At 57.1% G+C, this 20,585-nt stretch overlaps 4 protein-coding genes across 4 annotated transcripts; 2 read left to right on the top strand and 2 right to left on the bottom strand.

The window, feature by feature from the left end:
• Positions 1-6,682: 6,682 nt before the first annotated feature.
• Positions 6,683-11,046, top strand: DICSQDRAFT_77194 (G-alpha-domain-containing protein). The gene is made up of 11 exons (XM_007360779.1): positions 6,683-7,571; positions 8,209-8,302; positions 8,369-9,154; positions 9,285-9,337; positions 9,398-9,553; positions 9,612-9,667; positions 9,721-9,919; positions 9,989-10,054; positions 10,114-10,167; positions 10,259-10,380; positions 10,485-11,046. The coding sequence occupies exons 1-10, from the start codon at positions 7,295-7,297 to the stop codon at positions 10,306-10,308; spliced, it is 1,791 nt and encodes a 596-aa protein (XP_007360841.1). The 5' UTR covers positions 6,683-7,294; the 3' UTR covers positions 10,309-10,380; positions 10,485-11,046.
• A 630-nt stretch (positions 11,047-11,676) lies between these two features.
• Positions 11,677-14,297, bottom strand: DICSQDRAFT_165291 (MFS general substrate transporter; the record flags this gene model as incomplete). The annotated part of the gene is made up of 11 exons (XM_007360778.1): positions 11,677-11,757; positions 11,852-12,113; positions 12,261-12,490; positions 12,549-12,613; positions 12,672-12,717; positions 12,779-13,005; positions 13,076-13,194; positions 13,727-13,867; positions 13,937-13,981; positions 14,048-14,213; positions 14,279-14,297. 11 exons carry the CDS (start codon positions 14,295-14,297, stop codon positions 11,677-11,679), a joined length of 1,401 nt encoding a protein of 466 aa, XP_007360840.1.
• Positions 14,298-14,392: 95 nt separating this feature from the next.
• Positions 14,393-17,222, bottom strand: DICSQDRAFT_177072 (MFS general substrate transporter; the record flags this gene model as incomplete). Its single annotated transcript, XM_007360777.1, has 15 exons — positions 14,393-14,848; positions 14,919-15,180; positions 15,237-15,466; positions 15,519-15,583; positions 15,633-15,678; positions 15,746-15,970; positions 16,029-16,143; positions 16,195-16,257; positions 16,313-16,345; positions 16,405-16,502; positions 16,552-16,618; positions 16,669-16,809; positions 16,872-16,916; positions 16,985-17,150; positions 17,204-17,222. 15 exons carry the CDS (start codon positions 17,220-17,222, stop codon positions 14,768-14,770), a joined length of 1,656 nt encoding a protein of 551 aa, XP_007360839.1. The 3' UTR covers positions 14,393-14,767.
• A 747-nt stretch (positions 17,223-17,969) lies between these two features.
• Positions 17,970-20,391, top strand: DICSQDRAFT_41994 (uncharacterized protein; the record flags this gene model as incomplete). The annotated part of the gene is made up of 7 exons (XM_007359703.1): positions 17,970-18,152; positions 18,214-18,311; positions 18,361-18,784; positions 18,836-18,860; positions 18,915-19,704; positions 19,764-20,241; positions 20,329-20,391. Coding segments are annotated over 7 exons (2,061 nt in total), but the record flags the coding sequence as incomplete, so codon positions are not given.
• Between the last annotated feature and the right edge of the window lie 194 nt (positions 20,392-20,585).

Genomic DNA, 20,585 nt, shown 5'->3' with positions numbered 1-20,585 from the left:
CCCTTGTCCTGCCGGGAGGCCGCGATGAGGACGCAGGGTGCAACCTTGCTCCTGTTTTGACAACTATGCGCACGATGCCTTTGTCCAGCTTGTGCGCAATTCATCGCTGAAGCAAGAGCTCTCACTGTGGAGTCGCGGATGTGATTGGTGAACCTCACGACGTCCAGCGAGTGCTTGTCACATACCTTGGGTGCTCTTGTTGTACTGCTTGTCACCTAACCAATTGTAACAAATGTGCAGGAGTCCACCACATCGTGCTCGGGCTTGTCTACGACTTGACTCGGACGATCATAGGTGCGTAGTGTTGGAATCCTGGCGTCAAGATGGCGAGCTCGCGGAACGAGCGCCACAGGTCCCGCCCCCCGACGGATACCCGCGCCCTTATCTACCCCTATTCTACTGTGTATATAAGGTCTATTGTATGTACTATGTACGGCACGCGTTTGCACCGGCCAAACGCGAATCCCATTTGTGCCCGCTTGCCCTCGAACTTCTTCACGTAGTTGCACCGAAGCCGCCTCACAAGTGAGGGAAGTGGACGTCGTTGTAATGCTATAGTATCAAACCTCAACAAGGTTATGTTGTTAACAGGACAAGAGCTCAACTTACATGGGTCGGTAAACCCGTCCAGATGATCCAGCGCTCATATTCGGAGGCGTGCTCATAGTAACGCCCATGTAGCCGATCTTCGCTTGCAGCGACCACGACCACTTCCGCACTCGGTACGGACACTAGTATCTGTCAGAATCACCACTAGGACCCGCCTCTTCGCATACATCTATGCTTTTCTTTCTGTCTGATCATGGTGGGCTCAACTACGCCCCGAATGTCCAACTAACGCATCATGTCTGGGCCCTACGACATGTCGACAAACACGTGGCGGACTGGTCTGCAACTCCACCCTGGAACCATTCTATTCCTTTCCATGTTCTGGTACATCCTTTTTGTGGGTCTATTTGGGGGTGGGTAGGCAAAATGCAATCCGTGCACTATGGTCAGCAGCGATGTCGTCTCACCTCAGGTGATTTGTTCTCTTAGAAACGTCCGATCACCCGTGAGACCGCGAAACGTGCGTTATATCATCCAACTTCGTAAATTCGGCGCACTCATATGAGCCTGCTCGCCCTGAGGGTTCGTGAGATTCCCCATCAGACGCGACCCTCGCATGGACGCTTCCGTGGAAGATTCTGTGGCTAGGAAGTGATCATGCTGAGCACGTCCCCCGTGTTTCGAGCATATTTCCCGGCACGCCTGCCGTGCCACTAGCTCGTGAGTAAAAATGGTTACTTTGCAAATGAGGATAACTTATGGCCGCTAATCGGTGTGCCTCCGTATGATGTGGGTATACAGGAGCACATTCCTGGACGCATATATGTGTACCACTATTGAACACAGAGTACACGCGGCGAAAGTCTGTTACCGGCGTTGCCCCCACTCCGAGCGGAGAGCCGCGCTCAGGAGTCCCCGCTCTGTGGGTCGCGGCCGCGCTGGCAAGGCTCGAGTGGGCGCAAGTCAGCGGGATCAGGGAGAAATTTGAGTACGTATACTCATCCGGCCGTATTCACCCTTTTCTGCGTGATCCATCCTCTTATGATCGATTCGCCGTCTAGAAGTCCTTTTGCACCATGTGCGCCCCGGACAATGTGAACTGCGATTCAACGCCCAAGGTCTTCGGAATGTGCCCTGAATGCTGTAAGCATGGAGCATTCCTCGCCCGTTCCTGAGGTACCACGCATCCAAGTCCGCGGGTCACCTGCGGGCACCCTTCCATACTCGTTCACAATTGTATTGCTAATGCGTGTTAATACCAGGCTCTTATAACTGTTCTTGCAGCATGAACGATGACGCATCTACTCACATGTCGCGTAGCCCGTGCTCTGATCGTCGTATCCGCAGATGGGAGCTCTCCTAGAACAGACCCAGGTCTCGCAGAGTTTCGCGCACTCTCTGCGAGGGCCAACAATGTGCGCCGCGCTACATCGGCTCCCTTTGTACCCCAGAAGTCTAGGGCCCTACACATCCCTCTTCTCCCGGTGTCCCCGGCGCGCTTATCTGCCAACCTCAATGTCCCACAATGAAATCCGCGTCAGCTGTGCCTGGTGAGTCTGTCCTGGACGGAGGGTCCCCGCTTGTGCTGCGCGTTGAATCCGGAAGAGCACTGTAGGCAGAGTGCAGAGAGGGCACATAATGCGCGCACGAATGGCACCGCAGATGAACCCGCAGTACACCGCACGCACGGGCGATTCGGCGATGGACTGTCTCAGGCTGTTGGGTGAGCGATAGGCTCACGATGTCATCGCATTTCCCTCGTAATCCACTCTTCTGGCTTTTCTATCCTCTCGCATCTGCGTGCTCTTGCTCTAGGGTTCCCTCCGGGAAGCCCCATCGGATACAGGAGTAACACTCCTTGCCACCTCACGCGCCGATAAACCTGCTTGATCTTGGTTGGGAACATTGCCAAACCAGGCGCGAAGCATACCCGCGGACCACGATTAGTGTTGTCCGTCAGCACCGCACGCACACGGCCGAACGCGCGTCCGAGTGTGTCCGTGTCTATATCTGGCCTGCGTGGCGACCCTTGGCACTTATTCGTATCGCATCCGTCCATCTTCTCCGTCATCGATTCCAAGAATCCCGTTCCGATGACACGAACGCGCACGCACATCTTCCCCACGCTCTGACCGCTCGCATTGCGAGCAGCTTGCATTGGCAATTGGCTGTCGCTTATCGCGGGTGGGCTGCGAAGTGGAATGCTCGTATGTCACAAGGGGCGCTCCCAGCTACAGGAGCATGTGGGACTTGGACCGGAGTTCCCTCATCCGGAGACAAGGTTAGCGGGATGCTTCCTTACCCTTCCCCAGTGACGCGCAGGTGTGCCTGTGCGTAAGGACGCGTACGTATAGGTCGCGTTAATGAAACGCATCTCAGGGTCCCGGAGCCATATACGGCCACCTCTCGCCACTTGCCTGTCGTTTAATTTGAAGGCGAATGGCTTCACCGGCCGCTCATGAATGCATGAACTGTCGTAGAATCAGACGCCAGTTCTTCAGGACGAATGCTGGACCCTACTTGCTTCTCTCTCGGGCGCATGTGCTCTACGTGTGCGGCGCGTAGGCTTGGAAAGCATCATGCAGGTGGACACGGGTAAGCAAACAGCCTATCTCAGAATTTCGAATGAATGTGCTGAGCCTTTCTTGCCGCTTCCAAGACTTGGCTCCTGTCCGCTCTCGCTCGGCGTCCACGTAGAACGACGCAGGTTTGTTCTAGCATGGAAGGAGCGAGCATCGAGCGAGTCCGATGTGCTCCTGCACTCCCGCAATTACCGCGTTCGCATCCTCATTTCCCTCGCGCAAGCTTCGCGAGGATTCTCCCATTGGAAGGCGAAGCGGGAGCATTATGGCATCCCGCTGCCATGTGAATGCCGCTACTGCGAATTGCATGACATGACAATGCGGCGTTCTTCGGTATCTACTGTGCGCTGACGTTCTACAAACCTAAAACTCGCGAACCTGGGAAACTCGGGGTTTGGGAATTACGCCGCAATTACTCAGGGCCGCTGCCGCTGCGTAGTCAACTACCGGAACGCGCGGGCCCGGTATCCCCAATAGCGACGGCAAACTTGGGTTATGGGTGTTGAGACTTGGCGGACGCGCGCAGGTTTACGGGATTCCGACGGCCTTGACTTCTTGTTCTGGCTCACAAGCCCGGTCAGGTCGTCTCACTTGGCCTACCGGCCCGCGAAGCTGGGACTTCTCCAGTTCATGTCAGAATACGAGGGACACTGCAGGCCACTGTGGGAAGGCGAACGGTCATCGTAGAAGGCCTGGGGAGATAGCCGCATTCACGACGACCGTCAACCGGGGGCGGGGAATCTTAAATTTGACACCTGCGGTCAGTCCGATAGCATCCGTCCACAGAAAGCAGGGACCAGATCTCACTCATCCATGCCCCTCAGGACGCATGCGGACGAGTCTGCCCTGGATTGTGAGACACCAGGAAGGTGTGAATGGATACGCCGGCGGGCTCCCAGGCAGTCAATCATGTTAATAAAGGTGGGGCGTACCTTCTGAACAGCCACCAGCAGGACTAGTACCCTAATATCTCTTATAGACTTTCATCAGCACATCACGAATTACAGAAGCACGGCCCCCGTTGCACATCTCTGATACTGGGAGTGTATGTGGGTGCGCCACGACGCAGTACGCTGTTCTCCGCACGAGATGGTAGGGCGGAGGGCGCGATACAGCGCGTCAGACAGTGCGGGTGGGAAGGTAAGGTACAGGAGATAGGGCCACGGTGGCACTAAGCTCAAGCTCACCCCCCGTCGAGCGTGGTCCCCGCAGGCAGAACACACTCCACCTGAATATGGATATTCGGGCCGCAAAAACCAACCTTGCCTTCGCCCGGACCCCGCACGACAACTGTATCGTCGAAGTTTCTTATTCCTTCGCTGACGGACTGTTACGACGCCTCCGCGGTTCTTGGCCTACGGCCTTCACAACTGGCCCGTGGGCCTGCTTTCGGTCACCAATTCCTCGTTGCAGACCACGGGCGCCGCAATGACCGGAGGATCGCATCAGCAAGCGTCGGCCCCATGGCCATGGCGCGCGAGCTGCGTGAGGAATAGGCTTTCCGAGAAGTAGTACGTGCTGGCAGCGTACCACCGTCGCAGCACGGAGCGCCAAAACCGCGATCGCTGGCGCAGCCGTGTCGCCCTGCCACCCCTCGCGCTATGCCTTGCAATCGGCAAGCTATCCCATCAAGGCACACACTCGACAGCGCACAGCGGCTGCGCGGTATGACGCGCCTTCTGACGCGCCGCGAAGTCGCTCGATACCTGCCGCTGCTTCGCCCGAGTCCGATGGCGGATCGGACGTCGAGCTGTGGGTGCGTTCAGTGACGTTCTGCGCTGGCCATCGGCGCGGCTGGACGACAATTGACCGGTGTGCGAGACCGGCACCCGGCATCGATCCACAGGGGAGCGGTCGGCAGCTGAGGTGTTGGCCGAACGCATCCCGCGCGTCCTCTGCTCCCGCGCGCAATGTTCCACGGCGCGTTCTTCCGCGCGTCGTTCGCTGGTCTCACCTCGCTCGCGGTGTACGGCACGTCCCCGTGAGCGGAGACGGGCAGGGGTAGTTCTTTGCCGAACCTCGTAGAGCCCGTTCTATCTGCGCATGCGACGCGCGGTCCGCGGGTGACACCTACGCCACCCTTGGGCCTGGCACAGGAGCGAGCGGGACTGGACAAGTGGTCGGACTGCACTACTCGTAGCCGCGCTCGAGCTCGAGACCTTGCGCGGCCCGTGCTCTCGGAGCGAGAGCACGACAGGCGGACAGCATACGCCGGTCGCTGATATACGACGCTCGAGCATCGCGCGCGACAGACACCACAGCGATTGATGTGAACAGACACCATGATATTGCGGATAATCGTTACGTACAGCCGAGTTAAATGGCACCGCGCATGCGGATGACGGTGCGCGACGGGACGTATATGAGCTTATTCGGTACGGACCATGCCATGCAGGGCTTCCACGTCTGCCACCGGCGTCTTGATAGGTCGGCGCGTCGGGCCCCAGTCCGCACGCTACGGACGCGCAGTCGCCGACGCGGACGCCAGCGAGGCTGGCCTGCCGATCGAACCGCGTAGGGCAGCTGCATGTGCGATTGGGTCGTATGCGTATATGTACATAGTGTCTCGGCGCCGCTGTCGTGGCGTCAGCAGTCTACGAGAGCGTGCTATGGGGAGTTACGTACTGTACGGGGGCAAGCCGCGAGACTATCCTCGCGTAGCATTATCAATGTGCTAGTCCGCGGCGCTCGCTCGCGGGAGAGGCTCGCTGGGTACCGAACGCAATGCCGCCCGTCGAGCTCGCTGGGAAGGCGAATATCCCTGGCGAGTGGGAGGGCCGTGGTCGTCTGAGACGACGGCATATCGGTGCAGAAGCGTTCGGCGTGGGAGGGCTTCGCCATCGCTGAGGGCTGAAATGGGACGAGGTTCGATATCGAACGTACTTACCGGATTTGGCAAGAACTGCGTCGGGGGCTTTTGCGGCTGACAGGAATACATGTTCGGGCGCGGCGCACTGGAGGACATGTTGCTATGGAAATTCGAATGCTCCGGGGAGGACTTACGAGGTGCAGGGTGCGCACTCGTCAGTCAGAGGAGAGGACACACATGTGCCGTGTTCTGCCCGCGAATGTCTGATGCTCCGATACGCAGGGATGAGAAGATAGAGAAGACCGGGGGAAGAGTTGCGAACAGGGCCCCCTCGCCGAGAGCGGGGACGCGAAGCTGTCAAGCTGGGTCAGGCGTGCCTGGTGTGTGGGATGTTCCGCCTGTGGAGATGCGAGATGCACGATACACGTTGTGCGTACAGAGATTGCGGCGGGGGCTCGGCGCGAAGGGGCTCGGGAGGAAGTGCAGGAGAAGGAGGTGCACCATGCGTATGTACCGGCAGAGGAGCATGCATATGCGGAATGGATCAACCACCTGCCGGGGTGCGACGCGACCGGGACTCGCGGCTGGAGCTGGGGTCACAGCTTGTATTGTACGCAGCAAGGCGCCGGGAGAGGGAGTGGGATTGAATACAATATGACGGAATTGGAGGGACAGGACCCGAGGACGCTGGCCGCTTGCTGCATAAGGCGGGACTGACAAGGGTCTACTAAGAACGCTCGGTGGAGACAATATTTGTATATGGGAGGGCGGCGAGGGCCGTACGTCGGCCGGAGGCTCTGGGTTTCTGTGTGATCGGCGTGGACTGTTCGATGGACGGTGCCGCACGGGCGTGTGCAGGGGCTGTCCGGGCTGAGGAGGATGACGAGGGGCGATGGCGAGGGATGGAGAGAGCTGTGCAGGCGAGTGCGAACGGCGATTAATGGGATTGTTATTCTGATCTGAGACGGGCGGAGGGGGAGCTCGTCCCGGATCATTGGCCGCTCCATCGCGTGCGTGCGTTGCTTGTTCTCGCCGTGGCTCTCGCCGTGGCTCTCTCGATCGCCCAAACGCGCAGGCTTAGCCTCAGTCTCAGCCTAAGCCGCCTAAGCCGCCTAAGCCCAAGCCTGCAGTCCTCGTCCGCCAGCGACCCGCGGGCGAACGTCCACGGCCCGCACGCCCACTCTTCCTTCTCGCCTTCTAGAACGCACCCCCCTCTTCTCACCCTCACTTTCCTTCTCCGGCCACCCGTCTGCCACATACCGCTCTCCAAGCCATTCCTTCCTCCTCCCCTTCCCTCTCCCTGTCCCTCCTTTCCCCCGACGTCCCCGCCCCCCTTCCCCGCCCCGCAACACACATGCGCGCCGCCAAGTCCACCCACGCCCGCTCTCAGCAGCTCCCCAACGACCATGACCGCCGCCCCTCCGACCCCTTCCTCGCCGCGCTCCTCCCCCCGCCCGACGAAACCCCCGAGCAGCGCGAAGCGCGCCTCCAGCAAGAGGAGGAAGCCAGGAAGCGCAGCGAGAACATCGACCGCATGCTTCGCCACGACGACAAGCGCAACCGCAGGAAGAAGACCGTCAAGGTCCTTCTCCTCGGCCAGAGCGAGAGCGGAAAGAGCACAACTCTAAAACGTGAGTGCTCCCCCCTTTATTCACCAAGATTCCCCGCCCTCGACCTGCAGGGATTTCGGTGCATTTGACGACTCCCACTGCTATCGAGAACCCGGTCAGGGCGTAACTGTATACGGCGCCCCATCTGTATCCAAGGACGCGAGTGGGGCACCGTACAAGGTTCACCCAGACAGCCAGAGTTTCCGGTTGCACAGCGAGAGAGGTGAGCGCGCCCCAGCGCGCCATGCCATGCCACATCGATGGGTCTGCAGCTCGCGATGCGGTCTTCTTACATGCCACATACACAGCCGTGCGTCCTCTCCGATCGCTCCCAAGTACTTTCTGACAGGAGAGATCGGTCTCCCCAGTAAGCGCCCAGCGTCGATCGGATGCCGGCCACACCCCCTGGTGCTGCCCGCATTTACATATTCTCCTAGTCGTCCCTGGGCCTGTCTTCGCTTGCTAGATACATGCCGTGGTCGCTCCGATCGCAGTTGGCCACCGGTCATCTCTTCTAGAATGGTGTCATTGTCCTTGTCGTCTCGTTCATCGCCCTACCAACAAGCACCGGCCTTTGCCACCATCTGAGCTCGACTGAGACTCCTCCTGGTCGTGTCTCGGTCTATTATATATCGCTCACCGCTCGTTTCTTGGACAGAGTTCCAGCTCTTGCATACACCCGCTGCGTTTCACAAAGAGCGAATAGCATGGCGCTTCGTTATCTACCTCAACCTCGTCCGCTCCATCCGCCGGTGGGTCCCTGTCGCGTATGTGCGCCTTCGTCAGACCATGCTGACCATTTCTCTATATTTACGCAGCATCCTCGAGGCCATCTCGCCGGAAGATATCAACGGGCTGGACGAAGAGGACTTCGGGGACAGCACGGAAACCGCCTCCATCATCATCGCGAGCCCCGACCGCCCCTCCTCGTCGCACGCGAGCAACCAGCCCAACTACGAGGCGTACCGCCGCCGGCTCGCGCCGCTCATGGACCTCGAGCAGCGCCTCATCAACGTCCTCTCCGACCCCGAGGACAACAGCGACAAGGAGGCGACCCACCTCCCCGGCTTCTCGCCCCACTCCTTCTCCGCCTTCGCCGCCCCCGCGGGCATATCCCCCTCCACGTCCGCGTCCTCCGCATACTCCGGATGGACGTCCGCGTCCGCGTCCTCTCACGGGGGCGCCCGTGTCCCCGCCCACCAGCCCGGGCGCCCTCCCCCGATCACGATCCCGCCGACGCCCGGGCCCTCGCACTCGCACTCGCACCCACACCCCACCGCGGGGCCATCGGGGGCGACGGGGGCAGGCGCAGGGCCGACGTCGCCGCGGTCCCCAACGTCGCCGACGGTGTCGCTGGGCAGCGGGAGCAACCACGAGCCGTCGATCCGGACGGGGTCGAACTGGAAGAAGCACTTCGCGCTGGGCAAGATCCAGAGCCAGAAGACGGCGCACTCGGGCGAGCTCGAGGGGTGGTGGGAGGACCCGGGCGACCCGGTGCACGTCCTGAACCGGTGCGCGCCCGTCATGAAGGAGCTGTGGGCGGACCCGAAGATCCAGCAGCGGCTCGCGGAGAAGAAGATTCGGCTGGAGGAGAGCAGCGGGTTGTGAGTGTTTTTTGGGGTTTTTTTCTTGGTTGCTGCTGCTGCTGCTGCTGCTGCTTTTGCTGGCTGAGTGTTGGAGGCGGCCGTTGTGTGCGTATTGCGGACGTTTGGCTGACGGGTGCCTGGCGGACAGCTATTTGGACGAGATCGACCGAATAACGGCCAAGATGTACTTCCCCACCGACGGTGAGTGGGCTTTCTTGTTGAACAAGTGGATATGTGCTCATGACGCGCTCGGCAAATTAGACGACGTCTTGAAGGCACGATTGAAGACTACAGGGGTAGTCGAACACAAGTTCACGCTGGCGAAGAACACCGAGTTCCGCGGGGTCGAGTGGGTGATATACGACGTCGGCGGCGCGCGGAATCAGCGGCAGGCTTGGGCCCCGTATTTCGACGACGGTAAGCCAGCGAGCCAGGCATCCCCGCTCGCGATATGGCGCTGACGCACGTTTGGTAGTCAATGCGATAATCTTCCTTGCACCTATCAGTGCCTTCGATCAGCAATTGGCGGAGGTGCGTCCCCGCGTAACAGCTGCGAGGCAGCGTGACGGCTGACAGGTCGCCAGGACCCTAAGGTGAACCGGCTGGAAGACTCGTTTCTGCTCTGGAAGTCTGTGATCGAGAGCAGGCTGCTGGCGCACGTGAACATCGTGCTCTTCTTGAACAAGTGCGACTTGCTCAAGAAGAAGCTCGAGAGCGGCGTGCGGCTGAAGCACTATATGCCGTCGTTCAACCGTCCGAATGACTATGACACGGTCTCGCAGTGTACGTGCTTTCCTCCTTAGTGGTCCAGTTTTCGGGTCAGGTGCTGACTAGTTTACGGATGCAATACAGACTTTCGTAACCGGTTTGGCGCAATGCATCAGCAGCTGTCACCAAACAAGTCGAGAGAGCTATTCAGTACGTGTATTCATTCATTGTCGAGGAAACCGGGCAATCAATGTCATTTTGTGCGATAGTTCATTTGACGGCTGTCACCGATACCCCAAAGACGCATATCATTATATCAAACGGTGCGTTCTCGGCTTCTCGCTCTCACATTCCCTGTCACGACCTCATGGCCACCGAACGCACTGACCTAATACGGCCGGGTGCCGACGACAGTGCGCGACATCATCCTCACCGCGAACCTGAAGTCATCTTCGTTGATGTGACACGAGCGAGCGCCGGTGCTTCTTCGATCTTGGGTCGGATCCGGAGACCCACAGGATGTATCATACTATCACGTACGTCCGCCTTCCATCGACCGCCATCGCCTCGCAAACACCGCCTGGCTTCGTTTTCTCCGCTTTTTCCGGTGGCCGGCGTCCGCTTAACTTTGATCGTTCAGGACCGCAGCGAAGACGACCCATCATCATGCACACCTGGAATTGTACTCTAAATTTTGTCGTAGTATCCACCCCTGCCCTTCCTGCGATCTCCCCAGTCGCGCGCCTCGCAGTCTGCTGCGGCATCCGTGTCATCTGCGCGCTACGTTCGACCACTCTGTCAGTCAAGCGCTACGTTGCGACCCTACCTGGCTCTGCAGCCTCGACTGCGCCTGAACCACTCCCGTTCCGATTGTCCGGATTATCGTTACGTGTCGTGTCTCTCCATCTATTTGCATAGTCTACACTTGTGACGCTCTCAATGTCATGCAATCGTTCTAGTGCTTACATAACACCTTCGTTCCCTTTCTTCTCAATGTTAGCCCGGATATCTTTCCAATGCCAACTTCTAGCTCTCCTTGTAATCTGTCATCCCCCCCATATATCGTCGTATCTCTTTCCATCTCTCCTATCAATGTTGTGCCGCTCTTCGGCCGTCGGCTGGCTGTGTATAATCTACTCCCACACACCTTGCGTTCCCAGGGCCTACTGTAATGGCAAACTCTCAACCCGCTCGCTCGTCTTCCCTTTCTCTCTTCCCATCTTCGCATAGCGTGTCACATTCCCATCGCGCGCAATAGGAAACTTGGGCTCTAGGCGTCGGTCGCTTTCATAATCTCACGCGCTCTCTCGTGCTCCCGTTCCTTGTGTCTCTCCTGAATGGTTTGTCCTGGGTGGCTGTAATATGCCACTCGGTTCTCTACCCGATGCTTCAAACCTTCATACCGCGCGTGCGGCTAATACGTGACGCAGACGCTAGACACCTGCCATTTCTGTCCGGATCTGCATGCGCTGCTCGCTGAGCCCCCGTACGATGTCATCCCTCTGTCTTCATCATCTGACTGTGAAAATCGAACCTCAAGAATCGGAAGCCAGCACGGCGGGATGCGCTCGTGCGCATCGCCATCGCGCATCGTGCATGATGGATGGACGCATGTACGTCTGTGGCGGACTTGTTTGACAGGCACACACCCTGAAGCTCGTCAGCACCGGCGGCGAGAATACAACGACTTCCATTCTGAGCTTGATAGATGGCGATGCTGGCAAATTGCGGTGCGCGTATATACCTTGGAATGGGGAAGCATACTACAGGCGTTGAGTACGCAGTACGTGTGGATGGTTCAGGACGCAGTGCGCAGCCCCGTCGTATTCCGTCTAGCGCCGCTCCGCATGCTCGCCAGCCGGGAATTCGGATGCCGGGAGGTCTCCTCGGAAAAGGCGGGGATGGCGCGCGATCTGTCCGTGGAGTCAGCTCATTGCTCCGGAGACGTTTGAAACATGGGGAGAACAAAGGTGTCGCTTGATGAGACCAAGTCGGTACCGCACTCACAAAGGACCGGACGCGTTTCCCGTATATATACATCGGGACCGAGGCGAGCCAGCAGAACGCCTGGCAGGCGCCGAGGATGAGGAGCGCTACCTTGACTCCGCGGGAAATGACGATGCCGTTGGCGAAGAACGTGGAGCCGTAGAGGACCATGTTCTTCGCGAAGTTCGTGATGGAGAGGATGTGCAGCGCGTTCGCGCGGTGGGTGTCGAGCAGGTACGTCACTGCGGCCGAACCGGAGACGACCATGCTGAAATTGAGCATTCTGCCGGTCGAAGCGGAGGTCAGATGCGGTGTTAACGGGATTTCGAGAAATGGATAGGCTGGCACAGTGCCGTGAGGGGAGGGTCGGTGTCCGGAGCTACCGGTGTTATGACACTGGTGAGATGAACGGACGAAGGATGGGACCTACGTGATGCATGCTACTGCGCCGATCCACGGCATGTGTTGGTCGTTTCCCACTGCCCAGCCTACGTAGCCAAATACCCCGAATAACATTCCAATCATGAACATGAGCCGGTATTCCGGTTCATAGACCCCACGATTCCTCTGGGATATCCAGACGATGCCCCAGTCGTTGAGGGGTCCAGTGACTAGCATGGCAAGCACAATTCCGACGATGCCACCAAGGTTGGTTAGACCCTAACGATAGGACACGGCGGTGAATGGCATATCCGGATGTCAAGCAAGGAAGACGCACGACTTGAGCTGCATCGAAGTTATATTCAATTGTGAAGATCGTCGAAGAGCACAACGGTACCAGACCTGTAGCCAATTAAAGTTTCTCGTCTCAGGAAGACACGGTGGAATGATTAACACGTACTCAACCAGACTGTTTGCATCGAGTACGTCAAGAAGACGAACCATGTCTGTAAGGCACCATGGTATCGAAATGAGGTCAGGCACTTATTGGCGGACGACCACACGTACCACCGGCGACAGGACAAATGGCAACGGCGACAATAAGATCTTCCAGACGCTCTCTTCAGAGAGCCTTCCATTATACACCTTTAGCTGGGAGAGGAAGGTCGGTGGACTCGGAGATGGAGGAGTGCGGTCGAAGCTTTCCACGTCCGGACTTTCTGACTTCCGGAGCGTCTTCTCTATGCTGTTTCGACTAGCATTCTCCTTGATCTGGGACTCGACCTCCGTAGTCACTGCTCCCCGATGGTAAGTTGTCTAGGGTATGTTATCCTGGCTGTCTCGCGAAAGCCGATTATGAATAACTTGCCTCGGGAACGCAGAAGAAAACACCGATGAAGGAAAGCCCACAAGCAATGCTGGTAAACCAGAAGCCAAGCTGCCATGACAGGTTCTGGATGACATAACCGTATATGAGAGGCCCCCTGCAACCGCAGTTAGCCAACAGCCCAGCCAAAGTGAAATTCCTCACAATGTGATTCCTGCCATCAGCGCAAAGTTCCAAATGACCGAGCGAGAGCCACGTTCATGTACGCTGGAACGTTTTGTGAGAACCTGATCAGAGCTCACCAGGTATGTGTGACATGCTTACAAGTACATCTGCTCAATTGTGGTTGCCACAAGACTAACAGACGGTACCAATGAATTTACCCATTGACGCCGATTTTACGAGATAGCATGCCTACCATTGCGGAGCAGCCATCCCAAACCCCTGGAATACCCGAGAGCCGCGGATAGAAGCTAGGTTTGGGCTGAGAGCATTCCAAACGCAAGATATAAACATCTAGAGCGAGTGAGTCACAAGCAGCTGTGGTTGGGATTGTGGTTGCATACCAAGAAAGTGGACAAAAGGTACACAATTCGATGCCCGTATTTGACAGCAAGAGTATTTTGCACGAGCCTATGTAACCAGTACATGTCGGCAACAAGAAAGGGATTGACACGAGAGGAACTGACATAAATATCCCCAGCCCTAGGACGAGCGCGCCGAAAGACGAAGTGATCTCGTCCACGGAGACGTTGAACTGCTTCGCTAGCAGCGTATATCCGGCACTGGCTTCAGGCGACAGCACACCTGCTAGGCTAGTCGCAAATATTCTGCCAACGCAGGCAATAGAAATAGCAAATGCGTAAGTTCGAGTACCAAAGTTAGGATGAAGCACGAACAAGGTCCAAAAGCATGCTTCCTTCTTCCACCTAGGCCAATTCAGTCTGTCAAAGGGGACGCGTAACGATTCGTTAGCACGACGGACAGAGGGAACTTGACAAACGACGAACGGATCACGGGGATCATCTGAAGGCTGAGGGATCAGCACGATATGCGAGTAGCTACCTGTGCCGTGCTTGAGTTCCCCGGCCTTGTCTATGGCAACCTGGTGTCCGTGTACATTTCTACGGTCCGATAGCAGCCCAGTTCCCGGGACAGTTTCAAGTCTGCGATCGTCTACAAATACGGCAACAAGTCATGTCATGTTCTTTAAGGAACTCGACCGCCAATTCAGCACATACCAAGGATTCCGAACACCATGGCGCCCAGCTAAGCAAGCGCGATGAACGCGGGCAGGAGGGAACAGCCACAAATGGCCACGGCCATACTATATAATGTCGCACTGAGCAGTACTGGTTGGCCAGCCTTGTTTGAAGGCTTGATTGGTCGTGGAGCTATAGGGGCGCGAGAAGCACTGGGGACGTCAAGTGATCCCTTGTGCCACCGAGGCGAGGTAGGAATAAGCAAGCTTCTCTCATGCAAGTAATCATGGGAGCACTCCCAGAAATGATATGCTGGGGAAACATGCGACGTTATCGGCATAGCGTGCCTCCCATGAGCCGCGCTGTCTTCTAAGAAAACCCACGATAGCAGAACTTGAATACAACCAGCGGAAGCCGTACTTGAGCGTGTATCGTGCAGGAACGCAGAGTCCCAGGTGTACAAGGGCTTAACTTCGATGAACTCTCGAATGAGACAGGTAGATACTTGTGCTGCGCAGTCAGGGGCGGCTATGGCGCTTTCGACGTCTCCTTCGACACCAAATCGGATGCAGGAAGATCTCCTTGGAACAACTGAGGATGCCGGGCAATCTGTAAGGTAATTTATATAAGTCTTCGTCAGATATCTCCTTGTCCTGTCAATGAAGTTTGAGTTACTCACGAACGACCTGACGCGTTTCCCGTAAATGTACATTGGGACGGACGCGGCCCAGCAAGCGGCCTGGCACGCCCCAAGTATCAGCAGGGAAACCTTGACGCCACGTGAGAGGATGATGCCGTTCGCGAAGAAGGTTGAAGCATAGAGAACCATGTTCTTCCCGAAGTTGCTTAGTGCGAAGACGTGAAGCGCGTTTGCACGATGCGTGTCGAGGAGGTAAGTCACCGAAGCCGAGCCGGAGACGACGATGCTGAAGTTCAACATCCTATAGAGCGCATACAATCAGCACTACCGACGGATATAAGGTTCAATGTTACGCACGTTATACAAGCAACTGCTCCGATCCAAGGCATGTGGTGGTCGTTACCAACAGCCCATCCGACGTAGCCAAATACGCCGCAGAGCATGCTTGACATGAACACTAAACGAAACTCGGGTTCGTAAACACCGCGGTTCCGCTTGGACAGCCAAACGATGCCCCAGTCGTTCAGTGGACCGGTGACGGCCATAGCGAGGACGATGCCGACCAAGCCGCCCAAGTTCGTCAGGCCCTGGTCGTGTCGGGATAAGTTGAAGAGCAAGGTTAGATGTGACCACACCCACAGTTTGGGTGGCGTTGAAATTGTACTCCAAAGTGAAGATAGTCGACGAACAAAGGGGAACGAGACCTATGCCTTCGTTAGAGAGCTATACGCACGTTCCGATCCCACTACTCACTCAGCCACACGGTCTGCAGCCCCTGTGTCAGGAAAAGAAACCATGTCTATGCAAAGGTCGCCGACGTGTTGTCAACGCCTTTCCTCCAGGAACCAAGGTGGGGAAACCCATACCACCGGTGACAGGAGGAACGGGAATGGCCTAAGAGATAACCTCCATATACTTTCATCCGTATAGGTTCCGCTCCAGATCTTTAGCGAAGACATATAGCTCGGCACCGGAGGCGGAGCGGCCGAGGAACGGCCCACGCTCTCTATTTCTGCATCTGAGAAAGGCTTCTCCGAACTGGCCGAATCCTCGTCTCGCGATTGCTTAGCGGTATTGCGATCGAACGTTGACTACAAACGAACCATATGTGATCACTTCGTAAATACGAAACGAACGACAAAGGCGTACCTCAGGAACAAAAAAGAAGACAGCAAGGGTATTCAACCCAAGCGGAATGCTGACGAACCAGAAGCCGAACTCCCAAGAGATGTTTTGGATCACATAGCTGCAGATGAGGGGTCCTCTGGAAGCGAGCTGAGCGGGAACTGTCTCCTCAATTCGGTCATAGACTCACAGCGTAATGCCTGCCATGATGGAAAAACTCCAAATCACCGAGCGCGAACCTCGCTCATGGACGCTAGAGTAAACATTTGAGAGGCCAGACTAAATAGAATATGTGAATCCATCCTTACCAGTAGATTTGCTCAATAGTCGAAGCAACAAGGCTGAGAATGCGAAACGCCGCGTCGGCGAGCAGGGTATGATCTTGAGATCAGACACTCACGTTTGTAGGGCAGACATACCAAAGCCTTGGAAAACGCGCGAAGCCCGTATCGAGGCCAGATTCGGGCTCAAAGCGCACCAAATGCAAGATATGAACATCTATGCAGAAGTTCAGCAACGCAGGCTTCAGGTAAGACCATGCACATACCAAGGAAAGAGAGAGGAGGTAGACGATACGATGGCCGAATTTGACCGCCAAAGCATTCTGCACGAGCCTATCCTATCATCAGAACAGCACCGAGTACACACCACTCCTAACCCTTACATGAACGTTCCGAGTCCAAGAAGGATGAAGCCGAAAGACGAGGTGACATCATCGACCGAGACGTCAAATTGCTTCGCTAGCAAGGTGTAGCCGGGGCCGACCATAGGGGATAGTGCGCCGTCTAGACTTGCGGCGAAAGCCCTGCCCTCGACTGGTCAGAGGACGTGGTTTTCAGTGCACGGACTGGTTTTGCCATCACTCACAGGGTCCAGAAACACGCTTCTTTCTTCCACGTCGGCCAATTCAAACTAAGAATTGCGACATTTCAGCTCAGATCTAGAGCTGCGGGACCCCTCTCAGCGAGATGATCACGTACGGGTCGCGAGGATCATCAGACGGCTGCGGTATGAGCACAACGTGTGCGTACTTTCCGACACCGCGCTTCAAGTCCTTCGCTTCGTCGATTGCAACTTCATGCCCGTGAACGATCCCCTGGTCGGAGAGTAGCCCAGTCCCGGGAACTTTCTCAAGCTTGTTATCGTCTGCATGTCGGGAAGGTCAGCAATTGCATGGTTTGACTAGAGTAGCCACTCACCAAGGATTCCGAAAGTCATGGCACGCGAACAACTCAAGTTGGGCACCGTGGGTTCCTTAGAGCCGTACCGTGCTGCAGCTGCTCTTATATAACACGGCACGAGGGAGCCAATAGCATCCAGGTTTGCGGTACGCTCTCCATCTCAATGTACACCAGGCTCTCCTCTTGGCAGCTCATGAGACCTTCAGCGTTCGAAGAAGCACGGCGGAGCCGCCAGCAGAGTCAAATGATCAAACCATTTCAGTGGATTCACCTGAACGTATTTCGATTCTCGCATGAATACGTATCCTGAGAAGAAACGGATAGACGATAGCAACCTAGTGACAGCGTCAGTATATCTCGGAAAGCCGTCTTCCAGGAGAGTAAGCCACAAAGGCTCACAAATATAGACCGTGCTAGACTCGGGATTTGTGGACCAAGTCGGAGCCTGTCGAGAACGGATATCCGATTCGAACTTCGCACGCAAAAAACCTCCGCAGCCGTACAAGAGGACACAATAGCGCACAGATGACATGCGCATTTTGGATCGTGGTAGTCATGAAACCCATTGCTCGAGATTGAAGTGGTGATACTCAATAAAGCACGCGGCAGCGTACACCGTGACCGGTTGACGGTGTCACGAGAAGTCCATTGATGTGACTCCATTGATCACGCCGTCACGTCCCACTGTACGTAGGCTCAACCTGGAGCTGTGGCGCCGCATGCTCAGGACCGTGCAACTTGCTTGATGACACTGTCCACATAACTTATCACATCTACCGACACGATGCAAGCCATACAGCAGAGCCTCAATGCCTTGCTCACTTCCATGCCTCCTCCTCCTTTGGACAAAGCAACTCTCGACTCGCTCGTAGAGCAAACGCTTTCCAAGGCGCAGTCGGGAGCTAACCCAGAGAGCTGGAAGAACCAATGGGAATTTGTATTGAGGAACGCGGTCTTCGACTTAGCGGTGAGTCGCGTATATAGTCATGCACGTCACCTCGAGGTCCTCAACGTGCGCGCGCGTGCAGGCGACAGAGGGTAAGGCCCTCAAAGACCCCAAGACGACATATTATGACCAACTGAACGACATGCTCGACATGGTCCTCACGTTTACCGAGCACGGTCCGTCCACGCGCCCCTCTACCCCTTGTTCATCCTCGCCCACTTACGCGCAGGTTCCCCTCAGATGCGTGCGACCAAGTCTTCCCCTTCACCGTGCTCCAAGACCTCCTTGAAGCCCAGACAATCTCCTCATGCTCACACATCTTCTCCTGGATCGAGGCGCGCGCGGAGCGTCTCACGGAGGGCATGGTCCCGCAAAAGGGCAAGGCTCTCGTCCTCCTCCGCACGCTCAATGATCTCCTCCGCCGGCTGTCGAACACTGGGGCGACCACCATCTTTACAGGACGGATCCTCACGTTCCTCAGTCGCGTGTTCCCGCTTGGCGAGCGGAGCGGAGTGAACCTGAGGGGAGAGTACGGTCCGGTATGGGACGGGCCCGGTACGAAGGGGCAGGAGCGCGAGAAAGCAAGCGCGACAGAGAAGCAGGAGGGCGAGAATGGGGAGGGTGAGAAGGACAAGGATAAGATGGATGTCGATGTGGAGGATGAGAAGGCGAAAGAAGAGCAAGCGGCCAACGCAGCAGAGAAGCGGCGTAAGGAGAAGGAGGGTGGGTGTGTTTCCCTGCGTCCTTCGCCATTACCTGTGGTTGGTGGGTACTGACTGCCAGCAGACTTCTATTATACGTTCTGGGGCCTTCAGCTCCCGTTCTCCCGTCCGCCGTTATTTGCGGAGCCGGGAACGTTCGCCGCATTCAAGGAGGCCGTGAGCAAAGTCCTGCCGGTGATCAAGGAGGCCACCGCGAAGGACCGCGCGCTCATGGGCAACAAGTCAAACGGCATACCCACTGGCCCGTCTGGCCCCCTGAAGCGGAAACGCGCCGCTGGCGTGCCAGAGAGCGCCGCAAAGAGCGAGTACTATTTCGCCAAGTACCTCACCAGTCCGGACCTGCTCGACCTCGAGATCGCGGATACGCACTTCCGGCGACAGTTCCTCTTCCAGCTCCTCATTCTCCTCCACCACCTCCTCACATTCACCAAGACAGCCAAGGCGACGTGGGCGAGCACGCGCAACCGCTCGCTCCAGATTGACTTCACGCTTGACACCGCCGACGCGCAGTGGGTGCAGGAGACGATCACGCGCGCGACGGAGGAGCTTCGCCAGACCTCGCCGAATGGGCGCGCGTTTTCCGAGACGGTGCAGGTGATCCTGGAGCGCGAGAAGAACTGGGTGAAGTGGAAGAATGAGCTGTGCACGCCGTTCGACCGGGAGCCGTGGCGGGAGGAGATTGAGGTGGACGGGGTGAAGCGGAAGGTCGGACTCGAAGAGGCGACGGAGGGCGTGAGGAAGAAGATGAGGACGGACCCGGAGCCGTGGCCCCATCGGTATGGAAGCGCGCCGCTCACGGAGATATGGGAGATGGGATACAGGGACCTGTGGGATCTGCAGCAACCTTTCCAGTGCGTGGATATCCTCTACTTCGTATATGCTCCCGCTGACGCGCTCATCGGACATGCAGACCAGGTGAGGTCAAGGACTTTGTCAAGAAGATCAAGCAGGAGGATGCGCGCATCGAGATGCGGAAAAAGCAGCTCACGAAGCAGGCCGAGCGCATTGCGGCCGCTCGCGCAAAGGCCGCCGCGGTCAAGGACGGCGCGGCCGCACCAGGGACACCCGCTGCTTCTAGTGTGGTACCGAACAGCGCGTCCGCCACGACAGTAACTACCTCCGCATCACAAGATTCGCTCTCGCCTCCAAAACCGAATCCGTCCCTCAGCGCGCCTGTGCCCCTGCACCCTTCATTGCCTGCAAAACCTGGCTCTACACCAGTGCCAGAAAGCGCGGCCGCATCACCCGCGCGTGTGTCGACACCAAACCCTCTTCCACCCGCCGCTCCTTCCACTCCTACACCGGCGCCTGCCACGCCTGCGCCAGCTCCTGCAGATCCTACTCCTATCGTGCTCCCACCTGACGCGCAGCTGGCGAGGTACGAAGAGGTACGTGTGCTTCCCATGACGACACCCTTCTTTTCTATCTGTTGCCATTCTAGCACATACTGATCATGCTGTTCGATGGTCGCACAGAACAAGCAACGTTGGGCATGGCTTGCGCTCCGAATGGCGCGAGATCAATACTGGCAGCACTTCGGGAAGATCGGCACAGGGGACATCATACAGCTGCAGCAGGAAATCGAGAACGCGAAGTTGGAGAGAGAGAAGGCCGCCGCCGCCGAGGCTGCGAACGCTGCGACTGCCAGTCCTGCACCACCAGCCGCGGAAGAGGCAAACAGTGGCAAAGCGGGAGTTGTTCAGGCGGAGGGACAAGCCGCCGCTGTGGACGG

Source organism: Dichomitus squalens, assembly GCF_000275845.1.
Source record: "Dichomitus squalens LYAD-421 SS1 unplaced genomic scaffold DICSQscaffold_1, whole genome shotgun sequence".
Classification (NCBI taxonomy): Eukaryota; Fungi; Basidiomycota; class Agaricomycetes; order Polyporales; family Polyporaceae; genus Dichomitus; species Dichomitus squalens.
This window is presented reverse-complemented; position numbering and strand designations above follow the sequence as displayed.

Bases quoted from the DNA above. Each gene is read 5' to 3' on its own strand.
- DICSQDRAFT_77194 (XM_007360779.1), top strand. From the start codon at position 7,295: ATGCGCGCCGCCAAGTCCACCCACGCCCGCTCTCAGCAGCTCCCCAAC. The intron at 9,155-9,284 runs GTGAGTGTTTTT...CCTGGCGGACAG, and splicing joins CTGGAGGAGAGCAGCGGGTT to CTATTTGGACGAGATCGACC. The intron at 9,554-9,611 runs GTAAGCCAGCGA...CACGTTTGGTAG, and splicing joins GGCCCCGTATTTCGACGACG to TCAATGCGATAATCTTCCTT.